The following is a 17,098-nucleotide window of genomic DNA, read 5'->3' on the forward strand; positions in this document are numbered from 1 at the left end:
TGGAAACTGTGGTAGCCAGCCTGCAAGATCTCGTGGCAGGGCGTGGTGGCTCAGGCTGGTAATCCCAGCACTTTGGGAGGCTGAAACGGGTGTGTCACCTGAGGTCAGGTGTTCGAGACCAGCCTGGCCAACATGGAGAAACCCTGTCTCTACTAAAAATACAAAAATTAGACGGGCGTGGTGGCAAGTGACTGTAATCCCAGCTACTCTTGGGAGGCTGAGGCAGGAGAATTGCTTGAACCTGGGAGGCGGAGGTTGCAGTGAGCTGAGATTGCACCACTGCATTCCACCCTGGGCGACAAGAGCAAAACGACATCTCAAAAACAAAGCAAAACAAACAAAAAAAATTGGCTTGAATAAAATACATAAATCTTCTTTTTTTAAAAAAGATCTCCCGCAAGCTTTCCCTCCTGGTATTCATGCCCTTCCACGTGGAGGGGCAGCAGAGTATGGGAGCACAGAGCATAGACTGGCCTGTGTGGCCAACGGAATGCAGCTGAGTACAGACCTAGGAGTCCAGGTCAGGAAAGATGCAGGCCAGACGCAGTGGCTCACACCTGTAATCCCAGCACTTTGAGAGGCCGAGGCAGCTGGATCACCTGAGGTCAGGAGTTCAAGACCAGCCTGGCCAACATGGTAAAACGCTGTCTCTACTAAAAATACAAAAACTAGCTGGGCGTCGTGGCATGCGCCTGTAATCCCAGTGACTCAGGAGGCTGAGGTGGGAGAATCGCTTGAACCCAAGAGATGGAGGTTGCAGCGAGTGGAGATTGTGCCAGTGCACTACGTCCTGGGTGACAGAGCAAGACTCTGTCTCAAAAAAAAAAAAAAAAAAAAAAGATGTTGCAGTTTCTGCCTTGGTCCCTAATGTATTGTTCCCCCTGCAGGAAACTAGCCACCATACCATAAGGATGCTCAAGCAGTCCTGTGGAGGGACCCATCTAGACAGGAGCCAACAGGCAGCACCAACTTGCCTGCCACGTGAGTGAGGCCCCTTGGAAACAGAGCTCCCAGCCCCAGTTAAGACTTTAGGGGACTGCAGCTCTTCATGGCAACAAGAGACCCTGAGCCATAGTCCTGCATCTCAGCTGCTCCCAAATTCCTGACCACTGAAAAATGCAAGAGATAAATGACTACTGTTGTTTAAAGCCATGAGTTCTGGGGGGATTTGTTTTATAGCAATTAATTAAGTAATCAAAGGCCAACACTATAAAGATTTCAGAGGGGAAAGATGAAAAACACTGAGTTTTTAATGATGTCATGGAGCCACTGAGTTAATCAACCCTGAAACTGCCTACTTCTTGATTTGCAGTGCAAGAGAACGAATGAATGTCCTGGTTTGGCTGCTGTTACTTCTGCTGTTACTTGCAGACAAAAGCATCCTTATTGATTCATCACATAAAAGATGACTCCCTGGGGATTTCTGAAGAGTGATTCCTGGCTGGGCTCAGTGGCTCACGCCTATAATCCCAGCACTTTGGGAGGCTGAGGCGGGTGGATCACGAGGTCAGGAATCGAGACTATCCTGGCTAACACAGTGAAACCCCGTCTCTACTAAAAATACAAAAAATTAGCTGGGCGTGGTGGCAGGCACCTGTAGTCCCAGCTACTCAGGAGGCTGAGGCAGGAGAATGGCGTGAACCCGGGAGGTGGAGCTTGCAGTGAGCCGAGATTGCACCACCGCACTCCAGCCTGGGTGACACAGGGAGACTCCATTTCAAAAAAAAAAAAAAAAAAAGTGATTCCTGAGTGACTTCCTGTGACCTTCTTTTTTTTTTTTTTTTTTTGATTAAGGGTCTTGCTCTGTCACTGAGGCTGGAGTACAGTGATGCAATCACAGCTCACTACAGCCTCGACCTCCTTGGCTCAAGCAATCCTGCAATCCTCCTGCCTCAACCTCCTGAGTAGCTGGGACTACAGGCACACCACCACCATGCCTGTCTAATTTTTTTTTTTTTGCAGCAATGGGGGCCTGTTGCCCAGGCTGGTCTCAAACTCCTGGGTTCAAACAATCCTGTCACCTTGGCCTCCCAAACTGTTGGAATTACAGGTGTGAACCACTGTGTCCAGCCTGTCACCTCCTATTCTGTGAGGCTGGGCATTTCTTTTGTTAAAAAAAGGACATAAATTTAAACTCTGATAGGAGCCACTCTGGAAGGGTCTCCACTAAAAATCATCTCAAATGAGCTTTTTTTTTTTTTTGAGATGGAGTTTTGCTCTTGTTGCCCAGGCTGGAGTGCAATGGTGCGATCTTGGCTCACTGCAACCTCTGCCTACTGAGTTCAAGGGATTCTCCTGCCTCAGTCACCCAAGTAGCTGGGATTACAGGCACCACCACCATGCCCGGCTAATTTTTTTGTATTTTTAGTAGAGACGGGGTTTCACCATGTTGGCCAGGATGGTCTCTATCTCCTGACCTCAGGTGATCTGCCCGCCCTGGCCTCCCAAAGTGCTGGGATTACAGGTGTGAGCCACCACGCCTGGCCCCCAATAAGCTTCTGTATCAGAATTCACGAGAAAAAGCAGCCAAATAAGCTATGACTCGCCAGTTCACAAGTTTGTCTTTGATGTGTTTTTATTATTTTTATCTGAATGGAATTATCCTGGACATGGATTTTGTAGGCTCTTGTTTATTTTTCACCATCAAATTCTGAACGTCTTTCAGATCAACATAGACTAACATCATGTACAGGGCTGTCTGGTGCCTCATTGTAGGGAGGTACCATAATTTATTTATTAATTTAATTTTTTTTTTTTTTTTGAGATGGAGTTTCGCTCTTGTTGCCCAGGCTGGGGTGCAATGGCAGGATCTCAGCTCACCGCAACCTCCGCCTCCTGGGTTCAAGCCATTCTCCTGCCTCAACCTCCCAAATAACTGGGATTACAGGCATGTGCCACCACGCCCGGCTAATTTTGTATTTTTAGTAGAGACAGGGTTTCTCTATGTTGGCCAGGATGGTCTCGAACTCCTGACTTCAGGTGATCCGCTTGCTTCGGCCTCCCAAAGTGGTGGGATTACAGGCATGAGCCACGGCACCTGGCCTGGAGGTACCATAATTTATTTAACCGGCCTCTGAAGCTGGGAATCTAGAATGTGCCACCGTTCTGATATTACAATAACCCCATTTACTTTTTTTTTTTTTTTTTTTTTTGAGACGGAGTCTCGCTCTGTCGCCCAGGCTGGAGTGCAGTGGCGCGATCTTGGCTCACTGCAAGCTCCGCCTCCCGGGTTCACGCCATTCTCCTGCCTCAGCCTCCCGAGTAGCTGGGACTACAGGCGCCCGCTACCACGCCCAGCTAATTTTTTGTATTTTTAGTAGAGACGGGGTTTCACCGTGTTAGCCAGGATGGTCTCGATCTCCTGACCTCGTGATCCGCCCGCCTCGGCCTCCCAAAGTGCTGGGATTACAGGCGTGAGCCACCGCGCCCGGCCCTTTTTTTTTAATTGTGGTAAAATAATATAGAATTTACAATTTAGCCTTTTTTTTTTTTTTTGAAACAGAGTCTTGCTCTGTCGCCCTGACTGGGGTGCAGTGATGCGATCTCGGCTCACTGCAATCTCTGCCTCCCGAGTTCAAGCGATTCTCCTGCCTCAGCTTCCCAAGTAGCTGTGTCTACAGGCATGTGCCACCACGCCCAGCTAATTTTTGTATTTTGTATTTTTTTTGACAGACTCTTGCTCTGTCACCCAGGCTGGAGAGCAGTGACATAATCTCAGCTCACTGCAAGCTCCGCCTCCCAGGTTCACGCCATTCTCCTGCCTCAGCCTCCCGAGTGGCTGGGACTACAGGTGCCTGCCACCATGCCTGGCTAATTTTGTTTTTGTATTTTTAGTAGAGACGGGGTTTCACCATGTTAGCCAGGATGGTCTCGATCTCCTGACCTCGTAATCCACCTGCCTCGGCCTCCCAAAGTGCTGGGATTACAGGCGTGAGCCACCACGCCCGGCTAATTTTTGTATTTTTAGTAGACACGGGGCTTCACCATTTTAGTCAGGCCAGTCTTGAACTCCTGACCTCAGGTGATCCGCCTGCCTCAGCCTCCCAAAGTGCTGGGATTACAGGCGCGAGCCACCGCGCCTGGCCTCAATTTAACCATTTTTAAGTGTAAAGCTCAGAGGTACTAAATGCACTCACGTTGTGCAACCATTACCACCCTCCATCTGTGAAACTTTTTCATCATCCCCAACTGAAACTCTGTGCCCATTAAGCAATAACCCCATTTCTCACTCGCCCCCATTCAGTCCCTCCTAACCTCTATTCTACTTTTGGTCTCTGTAAATTCACATATTCTAGTCCAGGCGCCGTGGCTCTCATCTGTAATCCCAGTACCTTGAAAGGCCTGAGGTGGGCAGATTGCTTGAGCTCACGAGTTTGAGACCAGCCTTGGCAACGTGGCAAAACCCTGTCTCTACAAAAAATGCAAAAAATTAGCCAGCAGGGTGGCGTGTGCCTGTAGTCTCAGCTACTCGGGAGGCAGAGGTGGGAGGATGGATTGACCCTGGGAGAAGGAAATTGCAATGAGCTGAGATTGTGCCACTGTACTCCAGCCTGGGTGACAGAGCCAGACCTTGTCATTCATAAATAAATAAATAAATAAATAAATGGCTGGGCGCGGTGGCTCAGGCTTGTAATCCCAGCACTTTGGGAGGCCAAGGCAGGAAGATCACCTGAGGTCAGAAGTTCGAGACCAGCCTGGCCAACATGGCAAAATCCCATCTCTACTAAAAATGCAAAAATTAGCTGGGCGTGGGGGGCACGTGCCTGTAATCCCAGCTACTCGGGAGGCTGAGGCAGGAGAATGGCTTGAACCCAGGAGGTGGAGGTTGCAGTGAGCTGAGATCGTTCCACTACACTCCAGCCTGGGTGACAGAGTGAGACTCTGTCTCAAAAAGAAACAAATAAATAAAATTAAAATTAATAATTAATTTAAAAATTCACTTATTCTATAAATCTCATATAAGTAGAATCATACAATCAATATTTATCTTTTGCATCTGGGTAATTTCACTCAGCATGATGTCTTTTTTTCTTTTTTTTTTTTTGGAGACAGGGTCTTGCTCTGTCGCCCAGGCTGGAGTGCAGTGGCATGATCGTAGCTCACTGCAGCGTTGAACTCCTGGCCTCAAGCCATCCTCCCCCCTCAGCCTCCCCAGTAGCTGGTTTTACAGGTGTGAGCCACCGCACCTGGCCAGTTGGAATGCTGCTCTCCTGGCTAACACCCAGCCTCCCTGACTTGCCCAACTCCTGGGAGTTCTGGCCTCAAGAACCCCTCCCTAGTCCCTGACTGGCTCTGAAAACCACCACAGCGTCTCTTTCTTGTTGGGTAAAGGTGAGGGCTGGACCCTGGAAAGGTCCTGTTTGGGGCAGCAGCTGCTAGGTGGGGGCTGCCAAGGTCCTCACTGCTGTGTGGTTTGCATGAGTGTGTGTGAGTGGGGGTGTGGGTGCTTGTGTGCCCACCTTCTCCTCATGCACTCACACTTGTGGATGTAGCTCTGCCCACTACTCTTTGGCTCTGAGGGCAGGAGCTGAGAACAAAGTTTCATCTACGTGTGCTGGGGAAAACCCCATTATATTTAACACTCACAATACTTCCTCCATACCAAGCATAGTTCTAGGCACTTTTCAAACATCATCGTATTCAAGCCACAACAGTCCCATGAGGTGTGTACTATTTTTATCCCCATTTTATTTGTTTTATATTTATTTATTTTCAAGACAAGAGTCTTACTCTGTCGCCCAGGTGGGAGTGCAGTGGTGCGATCACAGCTCACTGCAGTCTTGATCTCCTGGGCTCAGGTGATCCTGGGATTACAGGCATGCACCACCATCCTTGGCTAATTTTTGTATTTGTATTTTTATTAAAAATTTTTTTTTTTAGTAGAGACGGGGTTTCACCATGTTGGTCAGGCTGGTCTCGAACTTCTGACCTCAGGTGATCCACCCGCCTCAGCCTCCCAAAGTGCTGGGATTACAGGCGTGAGCCACCGCGCCCGGCCTTAATTTTTATATTTTTAGTAGAGACAGGGTTTCGCCATGTTGCCCAGGCTGATCTCCAACTCTGAACTCAAGCGATCTGCCTGTCCTGGCCTCCCAAAGTAATGGGATGACATTCACGAGCCACTGCGCCTGGCCATCCCCATTTTGTAGGTGAGAAAATTGAGATGGAGAGAGGTTGAGTGATCTGCCTGAGATCCTATGGCCAGTGAGCAGTGAGTCTAGCTGCGGAGTACAGGATCTGAAGCAGGATGCAAGACAGCCTGCACGTGCGCATGGATGATCTTGAACTTCCCCTTCATTCAGCAACTGTAGACCCCATGTGGGTGGTCACCGAGACGGTATGCGGCTGAACCAGGCAGTGGATGCCAAGGACCTCGTCATCATCGTCACCACCACAATAACAATACTCTACACTCTGTTTGTCACATGACAAGCTCTATGTTGGAAACAGTATGTGTATCTATATTAGTTCATCCTCACAATTAACCCCTGAAACACCGTCCTATTATTCTCTTTTTGAGAGTTACTGAGTCTTGCTCTTGTTGCCCAGGCTGGAGTACAATGGCGCAATCTCGGCTCACTGCAACCTCTGCCTCCTGGGTTCAAGTGATTCTCCTGCCTCAGCCTCCTGAGTAGCTGGGATTACAGGCATGCACCACCACGCCCGGCTAAGTTTTTATATTTTTAGTAGAGACGGGGTTTCACCATGTTGGCCAGACTGGTTTCAAACTCCTGACCTCAGGTGATCTGCCTGCCTTGGCCTCCCAAAGTGCTGGGATTACAGGCGTGAGCCACAACGCCCAACCCATTTTATTATTCTCTATCACAAATGAGAACACTGGTTGGGCGCAGTGGCTCGTGCCTTAATCCCAGCACTTTGGGAGGCCGAAGCAGGCAGATCACCTGAAGTCAGGAGTTTGAGACCAGCCTAGTCAGTATGGCGAAAGCCTGTCTCTACTAAAAATACAAAAAATTATCCAGGCTTGGTGGCTCACGCCTGTAATCTCGGCGCTTTGGGAGGCCGAGGCAGGCGGATCACCTGAAGTCAAGAATTCTAGACCAGCCTGGTCAGCAAGGCGAAAGCCTGTCTCTACTAAAAATACAAAAAATTATCTGGGCATGGTGGTGCGTGCCAGTAGTCCGAGCTATTCGGGAGGCTGAGGCAGGAGAATGGCTTGAACCCAGGAGGCGGAGGTTGCAGTGAGCTGAGATTGCACAGTTGCTCTCCAGCCTGGGGCGACTCTGTCTCTAAACAAGAAAACAAATGAGAACTCGGAGGCTCAGAGAGGTTAGAGACTTGCCTGAGGCACACAACTAGAAAGCAGCAAAATTTGATTTTGAATCCAGGCCGGTCAGACTGTAAAGCTCCTACTTTTTTGTTTGTTTGCTTTAACTTTTTTTTTAAAGAAATAGGATCTTGCTGTGTTGCCCAGGTTGTTCTCAAACTCCTGGGCTCAAGCAATCCTCTTACTTCAGTCTCTCAAGTAGCTGAAACTATAGGCACGAGCCATCAAGCCCGGCTTCTTTAATGTTTTTTAAAAATTGAGGTAATTACATTACTTAAAATTGTAACCATTTTAAAGGATATAATTCAGTGGCATTGAGTGCATTCAGAGTGTTGTGACACCATCACCTCTATCTAGTTTTGAAACATTTTCATCGCTCTCCAAGGGGACTGTCTTCCCATTAAGCATTTTCCTCTCCTGTTAGCCTCTAGGAACCATTTACTTTCTGTTTCTGTGACTATACCTGTGCAGGACATTTTCTATGAATGGAATCATACAATATGTGGCCTTTTGTGTCTGGTGTCTTTCACTTAGCATAATGTTTTCTTTTTTTTTTTTTCGAGATGGAGTCTCACTCTGTCGCCCAGGCTGGAGTGCAGTGGCACAATCTCGGCTCACTGCAACCTCCACCTCCTAGGTTCAAGCCATCGTCCTGCCTCAGCCTTCTGAGTAGCTGGGATTACAAGTGCGGTGCCACCACACCCGGATTATTTTTGTATTTTTAGTAGAGATGGAGTCTCACCTTGTTGATCAGCCTGGTCTCAAACTCTTGACCTCAGGTGATCTGTCTGCCTCGGCCTCCCAAAGTGCTGGGATTACAGGCGTGAGCCACCGTGACCAGCCAGCATAATGTTTTTAAGGTCTATCCGTGTTGTAGCATGAATCAGTACTTCCTTCCTCTTTATGACTGGATACTATTCCATTGTATGATTATGCCACATTTTCTCGACCCATTTATCAGATGGGCGTTTAAGCTGTTTCCACCTTTTGGCTGTTATGAACAGTGCTGCCATGAACATTTATGTACAAGTATTTGTTTGAGTCTTTGTTTTCTTTTCTTTTTTTTTTTTCTTTTTTTGAGACAAAGTGACAAAGTTGCTCTGTTGCCCCAGCTAGAGTACGGTGGTCCCATCTTGGCTCATTGCAACCTCTCCCTCCAGGGTTCAAACAATTGTCATGCCTCAGCCTCCCGAGTAGCTGGGACTACAGGTGTGTGCCACACTGCCCAGCTAAATTTTTTGGATTTTTTAGTAAAGACGGGGTTTCACCATGTTGGTCAGGTTGATTTCAAACTCTTTTTTTTTTTTTTTGAGATGGAATCTCACCCTGTCGCCCAGGCGGGAGTGCAGTGGCGTGATCTCGGCTCACTGTAAGCTCCGCCTCCTGGGTTCATGCCATTCTCCTGCCTCAGCCTCCCGAGCAGCTGGGACTACAGGCGCCCGCCACCATGCGCAGCTAACTTTTTGTATTTTTAATAGAGGTAGGGTTTCACTGTGTTAGCCAGGATGGTCTCGATCTCCTGACCTTGTGATCTACCTCCCTCAGCCTCCCAAAGTGCTGGGATTACAGGTGTGAGCCACCGCGCCCAGCCTTGAACTCTTGACCTCAAGCGATCCGTCTGCCTTGGCCTCCCAAAGTGCTGAGATTAGAGGCTCAAATGAGTCTTTGTTTTCAATTCTTTTTTTTTTTTTTTTTTTTTTTTTGAGACAGAGTCTTACTCTGTCGCCGGGGCTGGAGTGCAGTAGTGCAATCTAGGCTCACTGCAATCTCTGCCACCTGGGTTCAAGTGATTCTCCTGCCTCAGCCTCCCGAGTAGCTGGGATTACAGGCGCCTGCCACCGTGCCTGAATAATTTTTTTGTAGTTTTAGTAGAGACAGGGTTTCACTGTCTTGGCCAGGCTGGTCTTGAACTCCTGACTTCGTGATCCACCTGCCTCGGCCTCCCAAAGTGCTGGGATTACAGGTGTGAGCCACTGCACCTGGCCTGTTTTCAGCTCTTTTGGATATATACCTAGGATTGGAATTGCAGGGCCATATGGTAATTTTATGTTTAACCTTTGGAGGAACTGCCAAACTTTGTTCCACTGCGGCTGCCTTATTCCACATTCCCAGCAATGCATGAGGCTTTCAATCTCTCCACCAACATTTGTTATTTCCTCTCTCTCTCTTTTTAAAATTATAGCTGTCTTAGTGGGTATGAACTGATATCTTATGGTGGCTTCAATCTGCCATTTTCCTAATGACTTGTGATGTTGAACATTTTTCTTTCTTTTTTTTTTTTTTCCCCCCGAGATGAAGTCTCGCTCTGTCACCCAGGCTAGAGGGCAGTAGTGTGATCTCAGCTCACCGCAACCTCTGCCACCTGGGTTCAAGCAGTTCTCCTGCCTCAGCCTCTTAAATAGCTGGGATTACAGGCACATGCCACCACGCCCAGCTAATTTTTGTATTTTTGGTAGATATGGAGTTTCACTATGTTGGCCAGGCTGGTCTCGAACTCCCAACCTTGTGATCCACCCACCTGAGCCTCCTAAAGTGCTGGGATTGCAGGCGTGAGCTACTTTGCCCAGCCTGAACATCTTTTTATGTGCTTGTCGGTCACCTGTATATCTTCAGAGAAATGTCTATTCAACTCCTTGGCCCATTTTTGTCCCCCTGATGTTTTTTTTCTTTAGAGATGGGATCTCACTCTGTTGCCCAAGCTGGAGTACAGTGGCATGATTATAGCTCACTGTGGCCTCAACTTCCCAGGCTTAAGTGATCCTCCCACCTCAGCCTCCAGAGTAGCTGGGACTACAGGTCCATGCCACTATGCCCGGCTCTTCACCCATTTTTAAATTGGTTTGTCATTTTATGCTTTAACTTTTTGTTTAGATATAATTTATAACTTATAGAAAGTTTACCATATAGCACAAAGAAACTCTTATAATCTTTACCCAGATTCATCTATTATTAATATTTGCCCCATTTGTTTTCTTACTATACATATCTAATATTTTTTCCTGAACCGTTTGAGAATGAGTGGCATAAATCATGGCCCTGTATCTCTAGATACTTCAGATAAGGATATTTACTTATTTACTTACATAACCATAGTTCACAGATGCTGATATGCTATTTCTTCCTGATCCAGTTTTATCAGTTGATCCAGTACAGGAGCGAGGTTGGGATCCTGTGCTGCCCTTAATTGTCTTATTGTCTTGTCTCTCTTTTTTTTTTTTTTTTTTTTTTTTTTGAGACGGAGTCTTGTTCTGTCACCCAGGCTAGAGTGCAGTGGCACGATCTTGGCTCACTGCAACCTCTGCCTCCCGGGTTCACATGATTCTCCTGCCTCAGCCTCCTGAGTAGCTGGTACTACAGGTGCACACCACCACACCCAGCTACTTTTTTGTGTATTTTTAGTAGAGACAGGGTTTCACTATGTTGGCCAGACTGGTCTCGAACTCCTGACCTCGTGATCCGCCCGCCTGGGCCTCCCAAAGTGCTGGGATTACAGGCATGAGCCACTGCGCCTGGCCTGTCTTGTCTCTTTGTCTCTTTTAATCCAAAACAGTCCCTCAGAATTTTTTTTTTTTTTCGAGACAGAGTTTTGCTCTTGTTGCCCAGGCTGGAGTGTAATGGCGTGATCTCGGCTCACCACAACCTCTGCCTCCCGGGTTCAAGCAATTCTCCTGCCTCAGCCTCCCGAGTAGCTGAGATTACAGGCACCTGCCACCATGCCTAGTTAGTTTTGTATTTTTGGTAGAGACAGGGTTTCTACACATTGGTCAGGCTGATCTTGAACTCCCGACCTCAGGTGATCCACCCACCTCGGCCTCCCAAAGTGCTGGGATAACAAACGTGAGCCACCACGCCTAGCTCCCTCAGTCTTTCTTAGTCTTTCATGACTCTGACATTTTTCAATATACAGTCCCTTTAAAGAAATAGTGTTTCTCAATTGGTGCTTGTCTGATGCTTTTTCATTTTAAAAATTAAAAAAAAAATTTTTTTTTTTGAGATGGGGTCTTGCTTTGTCACCCAGCCTGGAATGCAGTGGCACGAACATGGCTCACTGCAGCCTCGACTTCCCAGGCTAAGGCGATCCTTCCTGCCTCAGCCTCCCAAGTAGCTGGGACTGTAGACGCACACCACCACACCCCGCTTTTTTTTTTTTTTAATTTTTAATTTTTTTGGTATTTTTGTAGCAACGGGGTTTCACCATGTTGCCCAGGCTGGTCACAAACTTCTGGGCTTGGATGATCCTCCTGTCTTGGCCTCCCAGTGTTAGGATTACAGGTGCGAGCCACCGCGTCTGGCTGATGTCTTCTCATGATGAGAATCCGGTTGTGCCTTCCTGGCTGGAATGCCGCATAGATGATGCTGTGACCTGCGAAGACCTTCACATCTGGAGGCACACGACACCCTCCTGCATCTCACAGGTGATTTATTTTAACCCCTTGGTCAAGATGTCTGATTCCTCTACTGTATAGTTACTCTTTTTCCTTTTGTTACTAATAAGCAATCTATCAAGAGATGCTTCGTGACCGTGCTGACACCCTGCCCCTCACTGAAGTCTTCCCCCCAGATTTAGCCCCCACTGATGAGTTTTGCACACAGGCTGTCTTCTTGTGGGCAGCCCCCTCTGCTACCTTTGTTTCTCCGGGAAGGACCTTAGATCCTGGGTAGGTGCTCATCCTGCCTGGCAGTCGAGTGCAATGCTGCTGTCTTGGCCAATGCCCAGCCTTCCTCATTTGCCCCGGCTTCAAGGCATTGGTTCATAGTCCCATACGGGCAGCTAGACCATCTCACAGCAAGCAGCACTCTGGGAGGCTCATCTCATTTCCTGCCCTGGAAGCTTCCCTTCCTCACTGCAGCCACTGAAGCTGCAGGCTGGATCAAGGGGACCACAGAGTTGTCCAGTCCCCCAGGGTGGGGGTGCCAGGAGCCCTTCTCCTCTGTAGCAGGTCTCAGAGGCTGACGATGGGGAAATCGCACTGGTGAGGCTGCCGTGGGGTCAGGAGGAACCTGCGATAAGACGCCCAACAGTTAGGGCAGGTGCTTTGAGGTTTGGAGCCTGGGACCCCACAGGAAGTGACTTCATGCTGAGCTAATGTTGCTTCGTCCTGGCGCCGGTCTCAGGCCAAGAGCTGCAGGCTGGCATGGCTGGGGGGATGTCAGTGGAGTGCTCTGAGCCTGGGCCAGGAGGGCTGCAGGGCCAGTCCCCAGGGCCAGGCAGGCAGTGTCCCCCTCCAATCATGCCCACCTCCTGGAGCCTGCCCCCGTGGAGGGCCTACGTGGCTGCCGCCGTGCTCTGCTACATCAACCTCCTGAATTACATGAACTGGTTCATCATTGCAGGTGAGGAGGGGATGGCTACCCTGGGCAGTACCTGCTGCTGTGCCCACCAGCCAGGGGCTGCAGATCCATGGTGGCCTTCCAGCCATCACCCATCTTTCTGCTCCTGGGCCCATCTCTGGTGTTCTCACCTCTAGAGGTGGTTTTCAGCTGTGCTCGAATCGGGGAGGACCAACCGATGTTCCCAATCCAGCCTCAACTAAGAAGGGACACAGGCTGGGCATGGTGGCTCCCGCTTGTAATTCCAGCACTTTGGGAGGCTGAGGCAGGAAGATTGCTTGAGCCCAGGAGTTTGAGACCAACCTGGACAACATAGTGAGACTCTGTCTCTATTTATTTATTTATTTTTTTGAGACAGAGTCTCGCTCTGTCGCCCAGGCTGGAGTGTAGTGGCGCAATCTCAGCTCACTGCAACCTCTGTCTCCCAGGTTCAAGTGATTCTCCTGCCTCAGCCTCCCGAGTAGCTGGGATTACAGGCATGCACCACCACATCCGGCTAATTTTTGTATTTTGAGTAGAGGAGTAGGGACGGGGTTTTACCATGTTAGTCAGGCTGGTCTTGAACTCCTGACCTCAGGTGATCCACCCGCCTCGGCCTCCCAAAGTGCTGGGATTACAGGCATGAGCCACCGCGCCCGGCCTTTTTTTTTTTCTTGAGACAGAGTCTCAATCTGTTGCCCAGGCTGGAGTGCAGTGGCACGATCTCGGCTCACTGCAACTTCTGCCTCCCAGGTTCAAGCGATTCCTATCTCAGCCTCCCGAGTAGCTGGGGCTACAGGCGCATACCACCATGCCAGGCTAGTTTTTGTATTTTTAGTAGAGACGGGGTTTTGCCGTGTATGCCAGGCTGTCTCGAACTCCAGACCTCAGGTGATCCGCCTGCCTCGGCCTCCCAAAGTGTTGGGATTATACGCATGAGCCCCTGCACCCAGCCGAGACTCTGTCTCTATTTAAAAAATTAAAAATATTTTAGGGCTGGGTGCAGTGGCTCAGGCCTGTAATCCCAGCACTGTGGGAGGCCGAGGTGGGTGGATCACTTGAAGTGAGGACTTTGTGACCAGCCTGGGCAACATGGTGAAACCCTGTCTCTACTAAAACTACAAAAATTAGCCAAGCATGGTAGCGGGCACCTGTAATCTCAGCTACTGGGGAGGCTGAGGCAGAGAATTGCTTGAACCTGGGAGGTGGATGTTGCAGTGAGCCGAGATCCCACCATTGAGCCGAGATCCCACCATTGCACTCCAGTCTGGGCGACAGAGCAAGGCTCTGTCTCAAAAAAAAAAAAAAAAAAAGAATAAATATTTTTAAAAATTAAGGGAGGGCACAGTGGGGGTGGGGCCAGAGACATAATGAGGGGTGGGTGGGTGAGGACAGCAGGGAGGACTTCCAGGCAGAGGCCCCCAGGTTCTAGGTGGAGGACAGGGTAGCCTGGGCCAGACAACAGTAGCTCCTGCTGGCTGTGTTTTTAGGACAACAGGCTGCTCGCAAACCTCACACGTCCTGCCTTCCTTCTCGCAGGCTTCAGGGCTCAACCTGCTCTGTCTTCTGTCACTCATTCACTAACTCATTCACTCATTCATTCATTCAAGACTGATCAGGGGCCAGGCGTGGTGGCTCACGCCTGTAATCCCAGCACTTTGGGAGGCTGAGGTGGGTGGATCACCCAAGGTTAGGAATTCGAGACCAGCCTGGCCGACGTGGTGAAACCCCGTCTCTACTAAAAATACAAAAATTAGCCGGGCATGGTGGCAGGCGCCTGTAATCCCAGCTACTCGGGAGGCTGAGGCAGGACAATTGCTTGAACCCAGGAGGTGGAGGTTGCGGTGAGCTGAGATCGTGCCACTGCACTCCAGCCTGGGCGACAGAGCGAGACTCTGTCTCAAACAAAAACAACAACAATAACAACAGCTGATTGAGGCTCCACTTGCTCTTCTCTTCTTGTCATTCATTCGTTCACTCAGTCATTCATTCAAGACCGGCTGAGCACTAACTGTGGGCAGGACCCCCTGGTGGCTGCTGTGGACCCAGGGAGGAAATCGGACTTGTAGTTCCTGAACTCACGAATGACCATCTCATGGGGCAGAGATAGAGGCTGGTTGATGGCAGTCCTGCGAGGCGGAGAGGTGCGGCCAGACAAGGGGGAGGCACAGGCCGGGCTGGGAGCTCAGGAGGGTGTCTGCAGCTGCCAGGCATCTCTGAGACCTGGGCATCGATCTGTCAGTTACCAGCTCAGCATGCCAGAGAGTGGCTATGGAATCATGAAACTCTAGGGGCTGCAGAGCCATCCCCAGACCTAGTCATCGTCTTTGAGGAGCTCAGAGGTCAGGAGCTTCTCCTCACTTGAGGTCAGGAGTTCGAGACCAGCCTGGGTAACATAGAAAAACCTTGTCTCTACAAAAAATTTTAAAAATTAGCCAGGGACAGTGATGTCTTCAGCCTCTCAGGAGGCTGAAGCAGGAGGATTGCTTGAGGCTGAAGCGGGAGGATTGCTTGAGGCTGAAGCGGGAGGATTGCTTGAGGCTGCGGTGAGCCCTCTAGCCTGAGTGACAGAGCAAGATCTTATCTAAACCCCTAAAGACAAAAAGCCAAAACAAAGCAAAACAAAATACATGAAACAAACAAAAAACCCCAAAGGGGTGTATGGGGTGAGAACAGAGCTTCTTGGGTGCCAGACTGGGAGCTTGGACTTTCTGCCTTGGGCAATGGGGAGCCATATAATTGGATTTGAGGCCCTGATGGAGGCAAAATGAGCCAGGGAGTCAGTTCAGAGGCTGCTGTAGTGGATCAGGCCAAAGCTGAGGAGGCCTGAGTTGGAGTGTGGGCCAAGGGCACGCAAAGGCGAGAAGGAGCAAGAGGTGGGTGGGAGCCAGGAATCACCAGTGTGGAGCTCCCTGAACCCACGAGCCTGGGGACCCGCTATCTCTGCCGCTAGCCCTGGAGGTCCCTGGCTGGGCCCTAAGACCCTGAGTCTTGCCTGTCCAGGTCCCTTCCCCATCAGCACTTCCTCTGTATGTGCAAGAAAGGGGGCTGTGGTTACTGTGGGGATAGAGACCTGGAGAAGTGAAACCGTGCTGAGCATCTGGGAACTGGTAGGGGTAAACAGCTAAAATGTTCTTGCAGGAAACAGCTCTTATGGGGCCAGGGTGGTAGGCTACAGATGAAAGCAAGGGTGGGTGCACGCTTGGCTCTGGATCACCTCTAGAGCACCATGGGGCTGGGAGGAGCCCAGGAGGAGAGAAAACAAGGGGATGAGTCCTCATTTCTGAAAATGGAAGATGGGCACAATTTGGAGCATTTTCGTTTAGCTATTTATTTTGCTTACCCGTGTTGTCTACTTTTTTTCTTTCCAATGACTGTCTTCTTTGTGTATTTAAAATAATAAAAGGGGGACTTTGAGAGGCCGAGGCAGGTGGATCACCTGAGATCAGGAGTTCAAGACCAGCCTGGCCAAAATGGTGAAACCCCGTCTCTACTAAAAATACAAAAATTAGCCAGGTGTGATGGCGGGCACCTGTAATCCCAGCTACTCGGGAGGCCGAGGCAGGAAAATTGCCTGAACCCAGGAGGCAGAGGTTGCAGTGAGCTGAGATTGTGTCACTGCACTTCAGCCTGGATGAAAGAGTGAGATTCAGTCTCATAAAAATAAATAAATAAAATAAAAATAAAAAACAAATAAAATATTAAAAGGGGGAAAAGACATAACAGTTTGTATGCCAGGTTGCAGTGGCAATTGGGGACAAATTAAATGTCTAAACAAAGATTTCTTTTTTTTTTTTGGAGACGGAGTCTCACTCTGTCGCCCAGGCTGGAGTGCAGTAGCATGATCTCAGCTCACTGCAACCTCCGCCTCCCAGGTTCAAGTGATTCTCCTGCCTCAGCCTCCTGAGTAGCTGGGACTACAGGCCTGTGCCACGACATCTGGCTAATTTTTTGTATTTTTAAATAGAGATGGGATTTCACTGTGTTAGCCACGATGGTCTTGATCTCCTGACCTCAAGATCTGCCAGCCTCGGCCTCCCAAAGTGCTGGGATTACAGGCGTGAGCCACCGCGTCCCGCCCTGAACAAGGATTTCTTGCTTTGCTCCTCTGATCCCTTGATCTTCATGTGCATGGGGCAGCTCTTAGAGGTGTGCACGCAGGGCTTTCTTGGTGTGGGTGTTTCTGCGGGGACCCACTTGGGGGCTTCTGCTCCCCTTCTGTGGTTCTGGGGGTGTGGACAGGCTGCCTCTGGCTGAGATTTGAGCCCCAGCTCCCCCGGCTTCAGACGGGCAACCTTGGGCCGCTAAAGCCTCTGTGTCCTCATCTGTAGAATGGGGGCAATGACAGTCCCCCTCTTTTAGGATGACAACTGCGAGTGTACAGCTCAGGGCCTGGCTGTCAGTCACCTCCTGACTGATTAAAGTGAGGATTGTTCTTCTTCATAATAATGACAGCTGCCTTTAGAGGCCAGGAGGGCTACTTCCCGTTTCCTGAGCACTGTC

At 49.5% G+C, this 17,098-nt stretch overlaps 1 protein-coding gene across 3 annotated transcripts in view; it reads left to right on the forward strand.

Moving 5' to 3' along the window:
• Positions 1–10,290: 10,290 nt before the first annotated feature.
• SPNS3 (SPNS lysolipid transporter 3, sphingosine-1-phosphate (putative)) overlaps positions 10,291–17,098 on the forward strand; it is a 58,244-nt gene continuing 51,436 nt past the window's right edge. For 2 of the 3 annotated variants that reach the window (XM_063598633.1, XM_003810218.6), the window contains exon 1: positions 10,291–12,619. In XM_063598633.1, the coding sequence (XP_063454703.1) occupies positions 12,421–12,619 (199 nt within the window). In that variant the 5' untranslated portion in view covers positions 10,291–12,420. The remainder of the gene's footprint in view (positions 12,620–17,098) is intronic. The other variant, XM_034941321.3, reaches the window with a different exon arrangement.

The sequence above is a fragment of the Pan paniscus genome, chromosome 19, assembly GCF_029289425.2.
Source record: "Pan paniscus chromosome 19, NHGRI_mPanPan1-v2.0_pri, whole genome shotgun sequence".
Classification (NCBI taxonomy): domain Eukaryota; kingdom Metazoa; phylum Chordata; class Mammalia; order Primates; family Hominidae; genus Pan; species Pan paniscus.